General features: G+C 35.1%; 4 protein-coding genes across 5 annotated transcripts; all 4 read left to right on the forward strand.

Moving 5' to 3' along the window:
* The first annotated feature begins 1,508 nt into the window (after positions 1-1,508).
* Positions 1,509-3,181, forward strand: LOC131984268 (sperm acrosome membrane-associated protein 4-like). Its single transcript, XM_059349122.1, has 3 exons — positions 1,509-1,623; positions 2,601-2,711; positions 2,946-3,181. The coding sequence occupies exons 1-3, from the start codon at positions 1,572-1,574 to the stop codon at positions 3,179-3,181; spliced, it is 399 nt and encodes a 132-aa protein (XP_059205105.1). The 5' UTR covers positions 1,509-1,571.
* An 845-nt stretch (positions 3,182-4,026) lies between these two features.
* On the forward strand, positions 4,027-8,108 carry LOC131985535 (prostate stem cell antigen-like). 2 transcript variants are annotated; one of them, XM_059350696.1, is made up of 4 exons: positions 4,027-4,071; positions 5,746-5,817; positions 6,868-6,978; positions 7,643-8,108. In XM_059350696.1, the coding sequence occupies exons 2-4, from the start codon at positions 5,766-5,768 to the stop codon at positions 7,858-7,860; spliced, it is 381 nt and encodes a 126-aa protein (XP_059206679.1). In that variant the 5' UTR covers positions 4,027-4,071; positions 5,746-5,765; the 3' UTR covers positions 7,861-8,108. The 2 variants fall into 2 exon arrangements, with proteins under 2 accessions (XP_059206679.1, XP_059206678.1); XM_059350695.1 differs by lacking the exon at positions 4,027-4,071 and adding an exon at positions 5,446-5,662.
* Positions 8,109-9,536: 1,428 nt separating this feature from the next.
* Positions 9,537-13,607, forward strand: LOC131984466 (protein Bouncer-like). The gene is made up of 3 exons (XM_059349279.1): positions 9,537-9,585; positions 10,010-10,120; positions 13,387-13,607. Exons 1-3 carry the CDS (start codon positions 9,537-9,539, stop codon positions 13,605-13,607), a joined length of 381 nt encoding a protein of 126 aa, XP_059205262.1.
* Positions 13,608-14,079: 472 nt separating this feature from the next.
* On the forward strand, positions 14,080-18,402 carry LOC131985450 (sperm acrosome membrane-associated protein 4-like). Its single transcript, XM_059350564.1, has 3 exons — positions 14,080-14,172; positions 15,609-15,719; positions 17,964-18,402. Exons 1-3 carry the CDS (start codon positions 14,121-14,123, stop codon positions 18,185-18,187), a joined length of 387 nt encoding a protein of 128 aa, XP_059206547.1. The 5' UTR covers positions 14,080-14,120; the 3' UTR covers positions 18,188-18,402.
* Positions 18,403-21,109: the final 2,707 nt, after the last annotated feature.

Raw genomic sequence — 21,109 nt, forward strand, 5'->3', positions numbered from 1 at the left:
AGTTTATATATTACCCTGTTCACCTGTAGCATCTTGTAAAATGTATGGAATTTTACAATACATATTTTTAAACACCATTTCCTCAATTATTTTTTCTCATATTCCACCACAGTAGCTTACATATGACCTTTATGGTATCATTTTTATCTATATTATGACAGAGGGGTTAGTTATGTTTGATTTATAGAACATTTTATTCATAAAAATGAAGCAAAAACTGGTATTGTTTTAATTTATGGAGTGATAAAAAGCAATTATTCCCTCTGCTAAAAACCTGAAACTGTTTTTATGTATTTTAATCAGCACATTAAATAAGATAATGTCTTATTTATGTAAAATGTTTTAAACTTGTATTATGTAAGTAATCCACTGGGGAAGTTTCATGGTGATACTTAAAAGATTTACCCTGTTCACCTGCAGCGTCATGTAAAATGCTTTTAAAGGCTGTTTCCTCAAAAAAAAATTGTTCTCATACTCCACCTCAGTAACTTACATACGACAAACTTTATAGTATCATTCTTATGTATTTTATGACAGGGTTTGTTTAGTAGTTATGTTTGATATAGACTATTTTATTCATAAAATATATAGCAAAAGCTGGATTTAATTTAAGGCTGTTGACAGTATTTTCTGATTTGTGATTAAAAAAAGAGATAATTCCCTCTGTAAAAGCCTCTGAACTTGGCTTGATCCCGAGTTAAGATTCCTGTACTAGAAATGTACTTAAAACAGCACATTTAATAAGATAATGTCTTATTTATATAAAAATGTGTTAAAACTTGTATTGAGTAAGTAATCCACTGTTTCATGGAGATACCTATGAGTTAAATTATTTACCCTGTTCACCTGCAGCGTCATGTAAAAATTATTTTAAAGGCTGTTTCTTCACTCCACCTCAACTTTATAGTATCATTCTTATGTATGTTATGACATAAGGGTTTGTTTAGTAGTTATGTTTGATATAGACTATTTTATTCATAAAAAATATAGCAAAAGCTTGATTTTATTTAAGGCTGTTGACAGTATTTACTGATTTGTGATTAAAAAAGAGAGATAATTCCCTCTGTAAAAGCCTCTGAACTTGGCTTGATCCCTAGTTAAGATTAAAAACATAAAGCTTTATACAGAACTTCTACTGGTGAAGTTTCATGGTGATATTTATGAGTCCAAATGTAAACCCTGGTCACCTGCAGTGTCAGCTCTTAACACTCTTTAAAAGTGACTAAGAAACTCACTATTGATTAAACTGAATTCCTTTCTTCAGTGTGCCGTACATGATACGTGACTCTTAGTTGATTGACAGGCTGGAGCAGTTTGTAAAGTCCTTGGTATGTCATCAGCTCTTCTTTAGTCCATCATCCATCACATTCCTTCACTGAATTTTCCTCTGAGGTAAAGATGAAGACGTAAGACCTGTAAAACCCCCTCCTGTGGGGAGGGGCCCTTTCACCTGTCGCACCCTATAAAATCTGGCCTCATCAAACAGGCCAGACAGTTTTACCACAACCAGCAACCTGAGAGGAAGGATTTCTTTTTTGAGCAGAAACCAAGAAGCAAACCAACACATCACAATGGCAAAGATCGTAATTGGAATCATTGCAATTGTTGCATCCTTCATGCTGGGTAAGACTGAATAATTATCAATCAATTTTTATAAATGTATTACTGCAATTATTCATTTATTATTTTTTTTAATTGCTTTATCACTTGATGACTAGGATAATATCAATTGCCTAAACCAGTGCATGTATAATAACTTGTTTTGGTGAAAAATGTTGGACCAATTTCATCCATCGTCTTCTTTTAAAAAAATCTTTAAACTGTATTTTAATAATTTAATAATATTATTATATATTTAATATTTTTTTATTTAATAATATTAATCTCTTTGCTTTCATTTTTATGTGCGCTTTTTTCCCCCCACAAAACAAAACAAAAACAAAGTATCTTACCAGAAACAAATGCTTGGGATAATTCACAAATGAGCAAAATATTAATTTCTTTATAAGCAAGTAGTTTAATTAAAAATTGACCTCCACTGAATGTAAGAACTGGCAGTCAATTAAAACATGAGAAAGTAAAACCTTTCAGCCACTATTACTACTAGACTAAAGCAAGATTATATGTTTTCATGTTTGGTTTTGATGAAGTGGTAAATTAAATAAAAAAGTGCACCATTGATATGCATCCTTTCACATGATGGACATATCGTAAAAAAACATCGTTCAGATCAGCAAGATGGTTTCATGATATGTCCATCAGAATTTGGTTGTTTATTCAGCTTGGACGAGGTTGGGCTAGTTGTGTTTGGGTGTGGTGGGACCACAAATTCCCCAAAACAATAACTGCTGTAACTGGAATGAAACATCACTGCCAACACCTGAAGTCCGAAAGAGTTTCTTTTCAAAACAGTTACACAAAGTTTTTGAAAACAATCAAGTGGTTGGTTTTAAAAAGGTCTAAAAATATTTGTGTCCAAAATGTTTATGTCAATATCAACAAAATGAAAAATTTCTAAAATCTCTAAATCCCTACTTATTTGTTTGAATTATATATATATTGTATTTCAACTTCTGCTGCTTCTATTTGTATTCTTTCAGCTGATAGCCTGACATGCAACAAGTGCAGCTACGGTATTTTGGGCTTCTGCGTGAGCAACTCTGAGATTAACTGCTCCACCAACACCAGCTCCTGCTTTACCGGAAAAACAAGTAGGTTGCCTTCTAACCGCCTTAAAGCTCACACCCTTTCCCTTCAAACATTGCATAACAGAAAAGGCATCATTACATTAAAATCACTCCCAAATACTCTGACGCCCAGTCACACATTGATCAACAAACACACCCAGGGCTCCTGGCTAACCAAACAAGCATCACATCCGACCAGATTTATCTCCATGCTTAGACCTCAAAACTGTATTTAACTCAATGTACATCTCTCTGCAGCTTTCACCTCCCTGACCTCTGTGGGCTTCAACAACCAGGGCTGCATGGAGCCCGCTGGCTGCAACGCAACCACTAATGGCACCATCATTGGGGTCTCCTACACGACCACAATCACCTGTTGCTCAACAGACAAGTGCAACCCCGTCACGGTCACCGGCGCCGCCTCATCCATCAAGATGAGCCTCACCGCTGCCCTCGGTGTAGCTGTCCTGGCCTCCTTGATGGGAAGCTTGTAATTGACCAAATGCTGATTCACAAAACCAGCTGCAGCCAGCTGCTCTTTAAATCAATTTTTATTATGATAAATGACACCATACACGGTTCTTACAAGAACAAAAGCACTATCTGAAATAAACAATTTGGACCTTACTAGTTTATGAATATGACTATTATTATTACACACTCATATACTGTGATACTCTAGTTTTCATAGCTCAGCTTTTGTCTGTATTATGTATACGTTCTAAAACCACAAAATTGAAGTGTCCACATCATGGAAGTCGATCAATGGGATGTTTCAGGGAAACATGGAGCTCGTAAATCTTCCAGGCTGTTGTTTTCTGTTTGTTTTTGTAATCATTTTTTATTTATCCTTTTAATTACTTTGTGTCTTACTGGACAACACACTGATGTGGAAATAAAGAAAATAGTTTAAAAAACAACAACATGAGTTGACTCTGCTACTTATTTAACATCATGCATTCATTCCTGCATCCTTTGAGGGTTTACTGAGGGACTGGAGCCAATCCCAGTTGACATAGTGCAAGCGGTGGGGTACACCTGGATAGGTCACCTGTCAATCACAGGGCTAACACACACACACACACACACACACACACACACAGGGGGGGGGGGGAGACACCTATTTTAACATTATAAACTACATAATATAAATTAATTCTATAATAATTCTATAATTCAAATTCATTCTATCAATACTATATTCGAATGATTATCAAAGTAGCCAATAGTAATAATTAGCTGTTGAAACAATCAGCTAAAAGTAATTAGTTATGTGCAGCAGAGGGGTCTAAAATATGTTGCCACAATATTATTATATCTTAATATTTCAGTATTTAGATATGATGCATCTTGTTGGAGAGCCAGTAAAAATACTATTTAAGAGGTAAATTTGTATTTTGCACGTCAAACTGTTAGGTACCTGTTAGCTGTCAGCTCTGGCTCTCTAATACGACACATGGAACGCCAGTGAGATGTGGCAGCTAGTAATGCTAACCAGAATTATACCATTATACACACAGTGTGCTCTAAATGACTGTGAGAAGTGTCCCAACCAGCAGTGCGGGTTAAAAGCACAGAAGCCAAGCATAGACATTAGTGCAAAGAGAAAGAAATAGCCAAAAGTAATATATAAACAAACAGTTAGCTAAAAGTGATGCATAAACAAACAGTCAGCTAAAAGTAATGTATAAACAAACAGTTAGCTAAAAGTAATGGATAAATATTTAACAGTTTGCAAAAAGTAATGTATAAATAAACAGCTAAAAGTAATGGATAGTTAACAGTTAGCTAAAAGTAAAGTATAAACAAACAATTAGTTAAAAGTAATGGATAAACAGTTGACAGTTAGCTGAAAGTAATGGATAAATAGTTAACAGTTAGCTAACTGAGCTAAAAGTAATGGATAAATAGTTAATAGTTAGCTAACTGTTGAGCTAAAAGTAATGGATAAATAGTTAACAGTTAGCTAACTGAGCTAAAAGTAATGGATAAATAGTTAATAGTTAGCTAACTGTTGAGCTAAAAGTAATGGATAAATAGTTAACAGTTAGCTAACTGTTGAGCTAAAAGTAATGGATAAATAGTTAACAGTTAGCTAACTGAGCTAAAAGTAATGGATAAATAGTTAATAGTTAGCTAACTGTTGAGCTAAAAGTAATGGATAAATAGTTAACAGTTAGCTAACTGAGCTAAAAGTAATGGATAAATAGTTAATAGTTAGCTAACTGTTGAGCTAAAAGTAATGGATAAATAGCAGTTAGCTAACTGTTGAGCTAAAAGTAATGGATAAATAATGAACTGTTAGCTTACAAGTTAGCTGAGATTAATGGATATATAGAGTTGGCTAACATTTGTGGATTTAAATATTTAGTTCTAAGTAATGGATAAATTGTTGAAACAGCTAGCTAAAAGTAATTGGCAAACAATTCAAATAGTTAAAAGTCACAAATAAACAGGTGAAATAATGAATTAAATAAAACATTTAGTGCATAAAAGTAATAAATAAACAGCTAAAATAGTTCTCAAATTTAGCATTTGTGGATTTAAATAGTTAGCTAAAAGTAATGGATAAACTGTTGAAATAGTTAATTTAAAAAATCATTTAGAGCGTAAAAGTAATACATTACTTTTACTACATTACAATACTTCCTGCTTCTGTTAGTATTTACTTGGTCAAAGCAACCTTAACATTTATAATTCAGTTCCTTTTGCATAATTTAGGTGTTGAATAGCCTTTCCAGTTAATAATTAGAAGAAAATTTGAATGGGTTTAATGAGCCCTAGTTGAGCTCATCTGATGGCTGTCAGGTTACCCATTGTTAGAAACTAATTTTACATTTTGAAGTACTGGGTTTTTAGCCTACTTAATTGTTTCAATTCCTGTTAAGGGAATGTGTCACCCATTACAAACTTTCTTATCACTACTGTTGATGCATATTACTGATAAAACTCCCCCATGTATAAGGATGTTGACCGTGAGTCATTGCTCCTCAAACTAAATCCTGCAGCTTCTGAAACAGTTTGTTCACATCAACCAACAGCTTATTTTCATCTGTAGGTACATCCAAAAGCATCACGATGAACAGATTTCTGTGGAGCTGTGCAGCACTACTGACTCTGAGTGTTACAGGTACGATGTTTTATTTTATTTTGTAGATGGAAAGCAAAACATTTCTCTGTGTTCATGGGAGGATCAATAAGATTTTGAGTTTGTGGAATCCAGTTCAGAGTTGTTTTTTCTAAACCTGTAGTTGTTTGTGAACCTGACAAACCTACATTAGAAATGAACAAAAACATGTCACTTATAGCTTTCTAACTGTATTTACACATTCTCAAAACTGTGGATTATTTTCCACACATTCACAAAATAGAATTTCTCATGCTTATTTATAGGCCTTAAAATTAATTCTGAACATCATTTCACAAAATCGAAATCTCACAGACCCCCATTCAAGCCCATACAACATAGAGATGCAGGTTATCCAGCAATAAAAAATGGCTGTGCTGTAGTTTAGTTAGCGTGTTCATTTAATTTAAAATGTGTTATATTTATGTGTTTTTTGTCATCTTAAAGACAATGCAAGGCAAGACATATGACTTAAAGGCCAGCTTTATAAAAAAGCTTCACCCTAAAATACACAAAACTGTCCTGCTTTAAAAGGCTCAGTCGAACCAAATTAAAATAGATTAAAAAATCCTATTATATCATATTTTTTAGTGGTATCACTTCTCCATTTTTATGAGTCTAAGTTTTGAGATATCCATCTGACATCTTGTGCCATTGACCAGAAACCTGCATTGGAGTTTTGTTTTTATTTTTACAGGATTTGACGAAGCAAGCAAACAAAGTTTTCATGTTGTATCTGTAAATTCAAACTGCTGTAAAATGTAACCGTGAGTAACAGAAACCTCAGATAACTCAAAGTCATAAACACGTATCCTGGATTGAATTCCCTTTGAGATAACACAACTGCAGCCAGTGTTCACCTTGAGAGGTTATGAAACAAAGTCTTGATGTGTACTTTGTGATTACAGCGTGCTTGTTTGATAAAGGTGTAACTAAATGGAGCCAGATATTTGTGGCTATTGATTTAACTTCAGTATATGACAATGGATTGATACCCTAACACTCTGAAATGTTCTCCTTATTTTTTTCCCTACAATTTCTCCTTCTGCACAGTCGAGTCCCTGCAGTGCTACACCTGCGAAGCGGGGATCCTCGGCACCTGCCTCATCAGGGAGCCTGTAAATTGCAGCAGCAGTCAGGACAGATGCTTCTCCGGTGTTGCCAGTAAGATGAACTGCTTGAGACTTGTTAATCATTTTTGTATGATTACAAAAATGCCCAGCCTTTCAATACAACCACAGCGACACACAACCAGGGAAGCAAAATGCACTGAAATGCCATTTCTTTAATTTTTTTAATTCTTTTTTTGTCAGAAAGCTGATTAGTCTTAAAGAATTTTACATTTCTCTGATTTTTTGTTCTAAACCCTGAACTGTATAATTAGGTTTAGGCACCAAAACTTCTCTGTTGGGTTAGGAAAAAGGATACGGTTAGGGTTATAAAGAATTACTTCCATACATTTGAAAGCCAGGGTTTGTTTAATCCTTCCACCTGCCAATCCTATAGGGACCTACATGGCTTTTATAATACGTCACTGGACATAATTTTGTAGGAAATGTAGCTATTTTAGTGTATAAACCATTCAAGAGAAAATATTTTGATTCAATGAAGAAGAAAAATTGATTAATGCAGGCCTATATTTTATTTAGTTACATTTAAGTAGCCTATATATAATGTATATAAAGTTAAACCAAGCAAATGTAATCATACTTTATCCCAAAAAGTGTCATAATCAGCTGTAAATCCACTGTGTGAACTCCTCTTCAGCTCATTAAAACCCTTAAATTCTTAGTTGTAATCAGAAGAATTTCCTCTTCACTTCCTTCAGATTTTAAGGACGGCCTGTTAGCGGATATCCATGAGCGAGGCTGCACGGTTAACACCAACTGTAAGAACAGTACTGGGACCATCCTGAACATAAACTACACCGTCACCAAGACCTGCTGCAGCACGAACCTGTGTAATGGAGCCTCCTCTGTCCAGCTGCCCCTCGCTGCAGCTCTGTGTGCTGCTCTGGTGGCAGTTTGGAGTCAGTGGGGCCTGTAGAGACGAATAAATGAGGGAAAATCTGAGTTGCTGCACATTTTAATTTAAAAATTCCATCACTTTTTTCTCCTTTGATATCTTTATTTTGCTTTAAAAAAGTGTCCCCATGATATATAATGGAGGGATATTGGCTTCATCATGACTCTTTACAATACAGTTGGTCTAAATTTACTGTACACGCATTTTGTAGCTACATCACTGAATATTAATGCTTTTCTATGTAATTCACATTCCTTTTAAAACCTCCTCAATGTAATTAATGTATTTCAGTACCTTCACGGACCACAGAGTTTGTGATTGTGTTGAAGGCAACTAAACACCAATAATGATAACTGGCACAATAAATTATTTCCATTCGAGTTTTCTGTGTTTAATTGGAACAAAACCTTGAAATCAATATGTAGCTTCTAAGAGACATGATTGGGATATGACTAATGGGGACATCAATAGTACCCCATTGTGGACTCAGTATGAATGTCTTGAGGCAAAAATGATGGCAGAGCTTGTGATGGTATTTTTTCGGCACTTCATCAGAACTCGTCCAGGGCGTTCCCCCGATGTCAGCTGGAATTGGCTCCAGCTGAACTTATTGAAACTCTTCATCTGTGTGCTTTAACTCCTACTAAACATGGGCAGCCATTGAATTCAGCATCCACATTGTGAAAATCATTGAAAATCTTACAGATAACGCTAAACTTTGCTTATGAGATTTCATAATGACACTTCATCAAAATCTCATTCTCTGTACCGTCCTTTTCATAATGTTAACAATATGAGTCTGTCAGTGGCAAAAACAAGAGTTTTATTGGACGGTCATTGACGATGTGCAATTGCCCGAAGGATAAAATTGAAGCCTCCATCAATCTATTACCCAAAAAAACATCAGAGAATATGGTTTACATTAAAATCAGTTTCCCTTTAAATAGTTTGGCATTTTGGAGAAATACTTTGTCTCCTTTTGCCAAGTCAATTTAGCTTAGCATAAAGAAAAAAGACCATATTTTGCAGCAAATTTTTATTAGATGCAAATCATTTTTTAAAGACTTTTCCCCAACAACCTCAAATCTTAAATATCTCTGAAAAGTCTCAGTAATGTTCTCTTCTTATATTTCAACTTATATCCTATACTACACTTGTAAATGTACCTTAGATTTGAGATCAGTTTTTCATAATTTTCCTAAAGTGAAGAGTAAAACTTCTCAAATGCCATCATTTTTTTTTTAAAGCACCATACCATAAAGAACTGAAGGGGGAGTCTCCTCACTGCTTTAACAAAGAATCTCAATATTTGTTGAGAAACTATTGACATAAGCTTTGTTTCCTAGGGCAGTCTTTTAAAAAATATTATTGAGACGTTGTTCAGAAAATCACAAAGGTTCAAACACATGAATGTAAATATGTACACAAACACAAAGGCAGGCATGAGTCATCCATCCTTTCTATTTCCTCTTTGTTTGGCTTTTAAATGGTCATGGTCATTCTGAGAATATAATAGGGTTTGACAAATAAAAATCAAAAATTTTCTATATCCATTGAAGACACACCTTTCACATATAAGCAGATCCTGAACTGATGACGCTCATTTGAAACCCACTTCTCATCTACCCTGTTGCGCTGAGATCTTATTTGTGCCGAAAACTTCTCGATAAAACACATATCTGTTGGACAGCAAGATCATGAAGTTCATCTGGATATGTGCAGCATTGACAGCTATGTTTGTTACAGGTAAGAGACCAAACATAACGCACTTGTATCTTTCATGTTGATAAAGAGAAACATTATTTCTAAACTCTTCAAGATAAATCACCTAATCTATCTATCTATTTAATATTGCAAATCTAGGATTAAATTGTGTTTAAATCACTTGATATAAATTATTCATTATATAAATTAAAGCAATAACAGAAAAAAATAAAATAATAATGACTGAATCACAAAAAGTATGTTTATTAACCACTTTAGCTCATTTAAATGAGAGTTGTTTGTAGATTACAATGCTGACTTTGATGAAAAATTAAAAATAAGACGGTCTCGACATTTGTTTAATGTTTATTTTAATGACACAGTTTGGAGTTTTGATCTGACTTATTTTCCTCATGTTATATAGATGAATAAATCATCGTCCCTTGTCTTTCTGTCTGGATCACAGGTGAGTCTCTGACCTGTCACAGCTGCAAAGTGGGCATCGGAGGTAAATGTCTGTTCAAGTCCACAGAGACCTGCAGTGGCTCTCAGCCCAACTGTTACTGGGGAAAACTGAGTGAGTAACACACCATTGATCATCTTCTGTCCCTTCTAGACCAGATGAACGTGTCCCTGATGACCTTGTAACACTAGACGCTTCAGACTGAAGGTGAAAAACCTGTTCTGATCTCACAGACTGAGGTGTGACCGACACAGGTTACAGGTTCAACTCAGAGCAGCCCAACCATGACTTTCTGCTCCATATAGACAGACACATGACCATACCAATGTTTTTGCATATTTTTTTATATTTAAGCAGCCATTTCTCTGACAGCCACTTAAAAGAAGAATCAGATAGTCAGCTGATTTCATGTTTTCAATGGTGACTGTGACACACTCCTGTTTGGAAACCAATACTTGTGAAATGTGAAATATGTAGCTCCTTTACAAACCCTGGAATGTACCAACCACGGGGTTTCCCTATCATTATAAGGTGCAGCACACAATCAATTTTGGTCACCACCTAAGCCAAACGAATGTAAAGTCAATGTGGAGAGTAGTGGTGTGTCATTCGTGAAGGTTTCGTTCACTTTGAATAGAATAGAATAGTAAGAATAGAATAGAATAGAATAGAATAGAATTCCTTTATTGTCATTATACGCATGTATAATGAGATTAAAAGCTGACTCCAAAAAAGCAGTGCAACAGTAAATCAAATATAAATCAAATATAAAAAATATACAATATAAACATAGCCAAATAAATGTAAGGAAAATATATACAGGATATAATATAAACATGGGCAAGAAAGGGAGGTGAGGTGCACAGTCTTCAATTTGCCAAAGCAGATATGGTGCTATATACAGTGTTACCCATAAATATATTGCACCATTTAGGACAAATATTGCTCAGTGCCAGGTATTGTACATTGAAAAAATATTGCACAGTTAGATAGTCCGTGTTTCCATGTATGAAATCAGTGCATGAGAGTTAAGGTTGGTTATTGCTTTTGGGAAGAAACTGTTTTTGAATCTGTTTGTTTTGGACCTGATGCACCTGTTGCAACAGGTCAAACAGGTCAGGACAGGAAAAATGAATGATTAGTTCACAACTCAACTATGCTTTCTCAAGTTTGAGTCTCTGGTTCATTTATCATGTGACAGCTGTAGATGCTCAGCCGCAGGGCTGTGGGCTGAGCAGTAGAAATTAGTAGACTTGTTCGCTTCTCATAATAGATAGTTGGGTTTGTGTCTTTTGTTCATTTGTCACGTGACAGACAGCTCAGCCACAGGGCTGTGGGCGCCGCACTAGTTAAAATGAATGACTTAAAAAAAGATTAGTTCAATTTACAGTCCGAGAGTCAGTGATCCAATTCACAAACTGTGAACTAAGTTCCCAACACTAGTGAAGAGCATCAAAACTAACTAAATTACTTTTACCAGATCTGATGGTTTAATTGTTAATATTCGTCCCCAGTGGACTTGTTAAGTAAGTTTAGTCTTCAAGGTTTTTGGGTGTTGTTTGTTTACAGGTGCGTCTCAATAAATTAGAATATCATAGAAAGTTTATATATGTCAGTAATTCAATTCAAAAAGTGGAAATAACACATTATATAGATCCATTGCACACAGAATGAAACATCTCATGTCTTAATTTATTTAATTTCTTCTAATTATAATGATTATGGCTTACATTTAATGAAGACCTAAAAAAAAAGACCAATATAAAAAAGTATGTTTAATACAGAAATGTTGCCCTCTGAAAAGTATGTCCATATGCACTCAATACTTGGTTTGGACTATTTGACTTGAACTACTAGAAGTGGACTTTTCCATTATATTCTAATGTACTGAGATGCACTTGTATTATATGCTGCTTACCCAACTTCTTGCACACAGATATAGTAATAATAATGGTGCAAAATCATGTTAAATTGCAATACTTTGTCATTTAAAAACATGATATTTTCTTTTGGGAGTAGGCCAAACACCCTGCCAAATACGTGACTTCCACTTAGGTAAACACGGAATCAGGAAGACTTTTAAAATATAAGATCTTTTAACTATGCAGCAACCGTTGAGCTTGAAAAGTGAAGCAAATGCAGAAGCTTCTTAAACCTGCGTTCTTTCCAATGGTACCAAAAAAAAGGACTTGTCTGCGACTTTTGATAATGGAAAACCAAAATAATTGAATTGAATCAGGGCTGCATCATGCAGTGGAGAAATAATATGATTTACTAATTAGACAATGTCTGTGAGTCAGTGTGCTGCTCCTTTAACACTTTGTACCTTCAGCCATTGTTACTGGCACGACTCAGCACAATACCTGCCGAGCCCAAAGCAAACAGTTTAAAAGCACTAATAACACACTCGTAGACAGAAAGTTAATTTCAGGACAACTGGGGTTAGACTTGTACACATACACATGGTATGTTTTGTAGTGGAAAGTAATGTTTTCTATGTACATAAACTTCAGTATTTTAATTTTTTTTTTTTTACAGTTTTTGCTCCACTGTGCTCTGCAGATTATAGTTGTATTTACAATATAAGATGCTGTATTATAGATTAAACAACCCAGAATACAAAGTAGGTCAAATTAGCTCCACTTCAGTCGGCTACAATATCAAAATACAGCTTACAGACAACAATGGGCAGTATTTCAATTCAGTGTATTTAAAATACTTATTTATTCATTTGAGTATTTTGCTGGACAGAATGATGTATTTTAAATATTTAAAATAAATTATTTTATCATTTATTCTTCTCAAATAAGACATAACACATTTTATCCCCAGATTTAAACAGCAGGAAAAAACAAACTGTACAACAATCAAGTGACATGTCCTGTCGGTCCGGCAACACACTTAGTGAATTACTGTATTTTATTGTTTTTCCATTAATCTGTATTTTTCTATTTACAAATTACTTGTTAAATTACTTAAACATTATACATTACTTAGAAAATATGTGCATTTTACCTTTATTATTATTATTATTATTGTTATAATTATTATTATTATTATTATACATTCATATTATACATTTTTAATGCTAATTTAAAAAGTTCAAGTTTTAAATGTAGTGTAGACTTTAAAAGGACTTTAAGATATTTGTACTAGTATTAGAAATAAGTATTAGAATTTTTATTTTTTTTACATGTAAAAAGTTGAGTCAAAGTAGATTCAAACACACACCTGTAGTGATGAGGTGCCGGCTAATGAAAAGACAAACAAATAAATAAATAAATAAGACAATAAATCATCACATCTGAGCTATATTGTGCTGCTACTTGTTTATTTTCTATATTAAAAGTTTAATAATGCCCTCTGACCTCCTCCTTCAGCCTTCAACACGAGTCATTTCGTGACCCTGCAGACTCGAGGCTGCATGGCCTCGTCTCTCTGCAACCAAACTGAGACGGGCGCCCTCCTGACTGTGGGGTACTCCCTCACCAGGACCTGCTGCAGCACTGACTGCTGTAATGGAGCCTCAGCTGTCCAGCTCCCTCTCACGGCTGCTGTGGGTGCTGCCCTCATGGCTGTTGTTAGCACCTGGAGCCTTTAAAAGAAACAAAGAAAGATTTGGGTGTTGTCTTTGTACGCAGGCATAAAATGATAGCAACAATTACTGAACTGAATTAGCCTTGAGAACATCTTTTATTGTGATGCTCTCATTGTTGTAACCTTTGAGTCTGTAAATTCAAAGCTCAGTAATAACATATTGTCAGTCAATGTCATAGTCTCATGAACATTTTAAAAACATCTTCAACCAATGCAAATAAATCTTTCAGCTCCATGAAACCTGTCACTGCATGTTAATTATGAAAGTTATTAAATGTTGAAAATCCTCCAGGCTGTGAATGTCTGAGTTCTTCCAGTTAAGACTGAATTCTTCCGCTTCACGCAACAGGAACACAAAACCTGCTAAACCTCATTCTTGCACTCATGCAAAGTCATCGAGATTTACCTGAAAACCTGTCATTACCTCTGGTAAGCTCTCTTGACTGAAACTGGTATTTAGATCTTTAAATACATTTTTAGAAAAAGGAAACTGTCGACCTCTTTACCTTCAAGAAGGATGAATAACGCGTGGAAAGCAGTGGTTGTCCTGACCACCTTCATTGCAGCAGGTAAGTTGAGAATAATGTTTATATCCTGAGGTGAAAACGGTACAATCAGTGGAAGTACAATGAAGCCAATGGAGGATTTATGAGTAAAACTAAGCCTTTTTTTCACTCTAATGCTGAACTAAAAAAGTATTTTTATCTAAGTATTTTTTTTTCACATGTAAACATGTTTATATTAATCTGACCTCATAAGGCTATAATTGGATGACAGTCTAAGGAAATGGCTTTCACTGTGAGGCTCTCAGTAACTGAAGCTCATTACTTGGGACAAACAAAGATAAAGATGAGTGGTCATATTAATTGCTTTCCATGATTAAGTCTCTGGTGATTTCGCTGCACTACAGTTTAATGACATTCAGCCTGGTACAAGTGTCTGGTCCAGCACTAATTGCCACGGATTTAAGAGATTATTCCTGTTTATACTGTGTCACATTCACTATCAGTATAATATATGTATTTGAAGGCGAAATGAAGTGTTTGGAGAGCTTTCTGAACTTGAATAAGTATCTGTTTAACACTTATATTGCAGCAATAAAGAATGAGAAATGAATGTAAATAGGTAATTTGTTCTTGCTCTTAAATATGACCCACAGGAGCGTTTCAGGCTGGATATCAAACCCATCCTCTTACGAAAATGTAACAGTCGTCGTTTTAAACCTGTTGTTAACTACTCAAACAATAGCAATTTGGTAAGGTTTAGGGTGAGGGAAGAGAGCACATGGTTATATAACTGCTGGAAGCTAGCTGGTTACATGGGTGACATAAAGTGTGATGTGTGATAAAACGGTGATTTTGGGGTTCACATGGAACAAAAACACCGGCCTCCTGGGTTTGTTTGACCCCTACAGCCACCAGAAGTGGACCATATTGTTGTTTATACTCTCTTCTCCTTCTTAATTACAAATTAAGTAAACAAAGTTAATTTTAAGATGACATATGGGATTGTTTTTTGGCCAAGGACAGTCTCATGTATAAACCCTAGAACTTTAGAGGTGGAATGATAATGGGCCAAGTATTGAGCCATGCAAAACTCCACAGGTCAAATTTTGCTTTGCTAGAGATATTTTAATCTTTAGGAGATTGTTTAGATTAGCACAAAGTCTGGAAACGGAGAAGCAGCAAACCTTGCTCCATCCAAAGTTCACAAAAGACAACTACCATCACCCCTAAAAAGATTTCAGAAAGTCACTGCATCCAGCCAAGATGTTATCAAAACACAACAACACATAAAAGTACAAATAGGAGTTCCACACTTTGGTTTTGTACAAGTTGTACACAAACAGCATAATGAGCTTCAGAGGTGCTGGTATGTGGAGAAACTAGAAACATGGATTTCCTGTTACTGTTGAACTCAAAGATGATTAGTACAAACTATGTTGTTGGGTGAGTTATGAGGAAACTGATCATATCATGTTGTCCTCGTTCTTTCCATTAAACAGCACAATGCCTGACCTGTAAGCAGTGCCCAGTTGGTATATTTGGGACATGTCTATTTGGAAAAGAAGTCCAATGTGCTAACTCGACTGAGAGCTGCTACACTGGAGAAGCACGTAAGTAAACCTCTACCAATATAATAACAATACAATACAGTACAATACAATACTAGAAAATTTCCTCTTGGGAAATTCTGAAAGGGCCACGGGGGCTACTGCCGGTGTGTGTACACTATGATGAGATTCTTCAGAGATTTCAAACTATGCCCTTTAACCTCAAAATGTGTGTGTGTGTGTGTGTGTGTGTGTGAAACGTGTATTTGGAGGAGTCTGTATTTTTTTTACGCGCGCATTTGTGTGTGCGTGTGTAGCGAAAATCGCATAAAGTTACCTGTGTGTGTGTGCGTGTGTGTGTGTGTGTGTGTGTGTGTGCGCGCGTGTGTGTTTGAAGCATGTGTATGCATGTGTGAGGAGTGTGCGCGCTTACGCGCGTGTGTGTGTGTGTGTGTGTATCTGTAACTGTTATCACATCAAAGATCAAAGGCAATTAGATCAAAGCAATCAACAGAATTAACTGCCACCACCTGTCGAATGTTCCGGAAGAGTGACAGCAGCCAGAGGTGGACAGACTGGAACAGAAAGCATTTTTTGCAAAACCATAATACTTATCATTGATCCGACTTCACTTTGAGCATCCTGCGTTCTTCCTGAACGTCTACATATGTTTTTTTTAAAGAAAAATGAAAAAAATAGCTTTGTTAGAGCGATCTAAAAAAACTGTTACATCTCCCTTTTTCAGAAATCTCCCTGCGTTTTTAATATGGGAGCCAATGAGGCTGTTGGTGCGTGCTGGTGGCGCATCTGTGCGTCCTACGCCCAAACTATAACTCTGACAGCTTTACCAGAGGATCCTGAGTGAGAAGACAAATTTTCCTACGTTTCTATGTATGAATTATTTCTCTAGAGTGGAATTTGCTGCCTGGAGCGCAGTTTTCAAATTTATTTTTTGACAATTTTTTCTCTCCCTCTACACTCTGGCGATGATGTCACACACTGTGACACGAACATTCCGTGCAATACACACCCATTATAATCTCAGAATTTCTCCAAAAATGATCATGGTCATTGAACAGGGATTGATAAGAAACTATATGACCTATCGAAATGTGGATTAATACACCGATACACAAGACTTGTGTCTAATGTTTAAAGTTTAAATGGAGTCTCTAGGTGAAATTATGCCGGAGAAGTAGACGTTTAAAAATCTCCAATTATTGTTCTTTTTCGCTAATTTTTTTTCGGCCGTCCCATTCATTCCAATGCAAAATTTTGGGCAGTTTTTTGCGAAAATTCGTATTCTGTAGAGAAAAGTAATAGCACACTGATCCCGCCCCTGAGCACTGGTCCCTACAGCTATTGCTGTATGGGACCAGTGCTCGGTGCGATTGCCCCGTGGCCCTAACAAGGGTTGAAATTCAACTACAACTCAGGTATTGTATAATAAAACAAAACATAGGAGGAGGAGAGTGTTTTACAGTCAACATCTCCAAATAAACCTTGTGGTGACACTGGAAAAAGGACAGCATGACTTAGCAAATAACTGTAGAGTTACTGTATATAAGAAATATCTAAAATACGAGAGCATGAACCAGTATTACAAGGTCGAACCCCTCTGTTGTGAGGTTTTTTCTCCAGACAGGAGTTTGCCTTTATAGTTTTCTTGACATATTTTTTTACCTTTTTTACCATATATATGTTCTCATCAAACGACCAACTACAGATTTGACGTTGGACAAAATTCATATTACGCATCATCACTACATATGTGTATATGGCAAAAATACCACTGTATATTTATGCCCCTGCAACTAAGTAAAGTGTTAGTGATTACAAAGAAGTAAAAGATGGCATACCTTAACAAAAAGAGATGTAAAAATTTTTGTAAAAACTAAAAGTATGTACAAGCAGGTAGGGCCACTTTGTCCCTCTTGCCAATTTAAAAAAAAAAGGAGAAATCACATAAGTATAAGTGAAATATCAACATTAAACTACCATTGGAAGTACAACCAAGTAATTTTTCAAGTTAACACGGCCCATACGTAAAAATATACAACAACAGTGAAAGCAAAAATCAAAAACATGTAACAGAAACAGTGAGCAATACTAGCAGTGAATCATTTATTTTACAAAACCAAATAAACAAATCACAAATCAAGATTAATTGAAAACAGTGTCTAGTTTACAGATAATACCCCACTGGGGATTTTTGATGAGCAGCTAAAAGATGCCTGTGAATATTTGCTTGGTAACAGATGTAATAATATCACTGCTGACATCTTCTTCTGTCTCTAATCCTCCCAGAGTTCAATGTAACAGGGTCGCTCACCCTGCACATCCGCGGCTGCCTGGACTCAGACCTGTGTGGGAAGACACTGACCGGCAGCCTCTTCGGTGCTGGCTACACCAGCAGCTTCGTTTGTTGCACAACAAACTTGTGTAACGGAGCCACTTCGGTCCAGCTCTCCCTGACTGTGGCTCTCTGTGCTGCCATCCTGTCCTCTCTGTGGGGCCTGTGGGAGTTGTAGTTTTTATATAAACTGCCTCTACTTTCAAAACAGTTTGCACTAATTCTGAAATGATCATTGTAAATCAGAGTACTTAACTTTTTACTATGATTTGTTGGTTTGTCATGTAATGAAGAGATCATATTAAAATCAATGTAGCATCACTAAAAGGAATCATTATGATCAGTTTTTCTGCTTTGTGTCATCATCATAAAATGCACTGTTGCTCTTTTTTTTTTTTTACCTCTTTGCATGAAATGATTGTGATTTATTCTTGACAGATAAAGTGTATATCTTCTCAAAACTTTATTAATCAATCTCTTCCAAACACATCCCAATAAAAATGAAACTACAATCAACAGAGGATTGTGTCTGAAAACAAGATTATTCTAATTTATGGGCAACCTTTTTTTTTTTTACAGAATTAAAACGCTGCTTACATAAATGCATCAATAATAATAATAGTAATAATCCAATAATATATTTGAAATATATAAACAATCTGAGTGGGGTCATTCTGCAGAATGAGTACTTTTACTTTTTATATTTTAAGTACATTTTGATGCTGATACTAATGTATAGTTTGGATTCACCTGCCACAAAAAGCTTGATTAGGTGCAGTCACAAAGCTGAGAGGATTATTTTATATTTTTTAATGCTGTTTCATTCTTTTACTCTATGTTGTAGAAAGTAATGTTATTTTGACGGAAGTGTTTGTTATGTAAATGAACAAAACATTCAACCTATAGACAGAGACAAATAAACATCTGTGCAACAATTATAAGAGTAGAATTAAAAATAAATACAAAAAAATGATGACTATCGGGCACAAGAAGATGTTATGATTCACAGAGGCACGCAACAGGTTGGTGTGCACTTCAGGAGCAGAGTTTGTTTTTGTAACGATCTGCTGTGACATGTTGTCAACACTTGCCAACTTACAGTTCACAAAGCACTATTGTTTTCTCTTCAAATGACCTGTTTACTTCCATCACTCCTGTTTTACCGCCACACCTGTGTCAAAACCAAGGATGCCCTCTAGTGCCCTGTACCAGGCTGAATAAACCACAACCTGATGATCAGGCTTCAGCAGCACGCTTTGGACACTATATTTAATATTTTATAAATTATGAAAAAAGTCAGAATCACCCAAAGTATGCATTAAATATATTACAAAATAATATGTTCTATTGAGATAAGATCCTCTTCCCTAATATTGGAGTGTCAGTTGCTGCTGCAACATATACACTGTTGCTCATAAAGTTGAATAAAATATTGTTTTTACCTCTTTCCATGAAACAATTTAAAATGTTATGCATTAAATTCATTTCACCTCGTTAATGGGGACACATAATAATATTTGCAGCTGGTGAAAAGTGATTACTGATGCATTTAGATAGGAATAAACAGAGGTTTGTGTCTGAAAACAGAATTATTCCAACTTTATGTGCAACAGTGTAGATATACATTTGAAAGATCTCAAAAGTTCTAAAGTCCCCTTTTTTAGTTTTTCTTAGATTTATTTATTTTTGCCATTAAAAAAGTTACGCCCAATGAATCCCCCAAAGAACAACTATCAAAAACAATGAAAGAATGTGTCACTTAAAATTTTAATTTAGGGTCAAATCAACAAAAGGCAATTGTAACGACAAACGCCTGTCTCAGATGTTTTTCATCACAATAAAAAAAAGGAAAAAATGTGTCACTCTTTGAAACTTTAAATCTTTAAACTGTTCCTCGTGGACTCCTGGAGTCTATGACTGCATCTGAATTAAGGCTTTAACCATCAGTGTTAAACTCTCATTGGACTTCCCTCATGAGATTGATTTTGCAGGTTTTTGGACCAGTTTTCCATATTTTGTTTGTACTGTAAAGCTCAACATCTCCCTCTACTGGATGTTTGATGTTTGTATGAGAAATATTTTACATTTTGGGGTGAAAGACTTCCAGATTTTATATTATTATTTTTAAATTACAACCATGCAGTGAAATGTATTATCCATAATCCATCCATGTCATTTTTACCCCATAAGCAACAGACACTACACACATAAACGTGTTTTTAGTTAGATCTTAATGAGCTTCTTAGCTACATTTTCATTAGTATTGTTATATCTTAAATATGCAGTAATTACAACTTTTACATGCATTTGCCTCTAAAAAATACCTCTAATATTTTTAGTCCTAGTTTTGTGAGCTGTTTTGCCATTACACTATAAGAAAGAACAAAGCTGACATTCAACATTATCTTTGCATACTTTTGCTATATTTTTTCTTAATGTACAACCTTTTTTTCAATCAATTTGAAGGCCTCAACTTTGCAGACATGCCACATACATGAGTAAATAGTCAAAGTAACTTTCTTTCTAAAAGGTGGCCGGGGGAAATTTCATATTTGTATTTAAAAGCCGTATAGGACTGAAGTTATGTTGCTTTGAGGTGTATGGCAGATATCAGGACACTACTAGTGAAATTTTGAACTAAATCCAAGCAATAGAAGTGGTTGTATTCTGCACCTTTTCTCCTATTGATCAATTTTGCTTTTTGATGCATTTCCATATGAAATATTTTTGTTACAACCAACCATTTCATGAATGATCTTTTTCTTCTATATAAATTCTTCATATTTATAATTATATATAATTTCATACCTTGCACTCTGTATATACTGTATCATATGTTATTTAATTGCTGCTTAAAGCAATTCTGTTTAGATGCAATCTGCATTATGTTGCGTTGTACCCGTGACATGTGCAATGACAATAAAGTTTAATCTAATCTAATTTAGTCTTTTATTTGTTTCTAATATTAGTTGGAGTAACTGGAGCAAAACCAAATTTTCCTCCAGGTATCAATTCGGTATTTTTTTTAATGGTTGAGCTTTGTTTTATCTCAGGTAGGGTTGTCTAAAAAAAATAAGGGTCTTTTAAATATTTGTGCCTG

This window comes from Centropristis striata, chromosome 14 (assembly GCF_030273125.1).
Source record: "Centropristis striata isolate RG_2023a ecotype Rhode Island chromosome 14, C.striata_1.0, whole genome shotgun sequence".
Lineage (NCBI taxonomy): Eukaryota > Metazoa > Chordata > Actinopteri > Perciformes > Serranidae > Centropristis > Centropristis striata.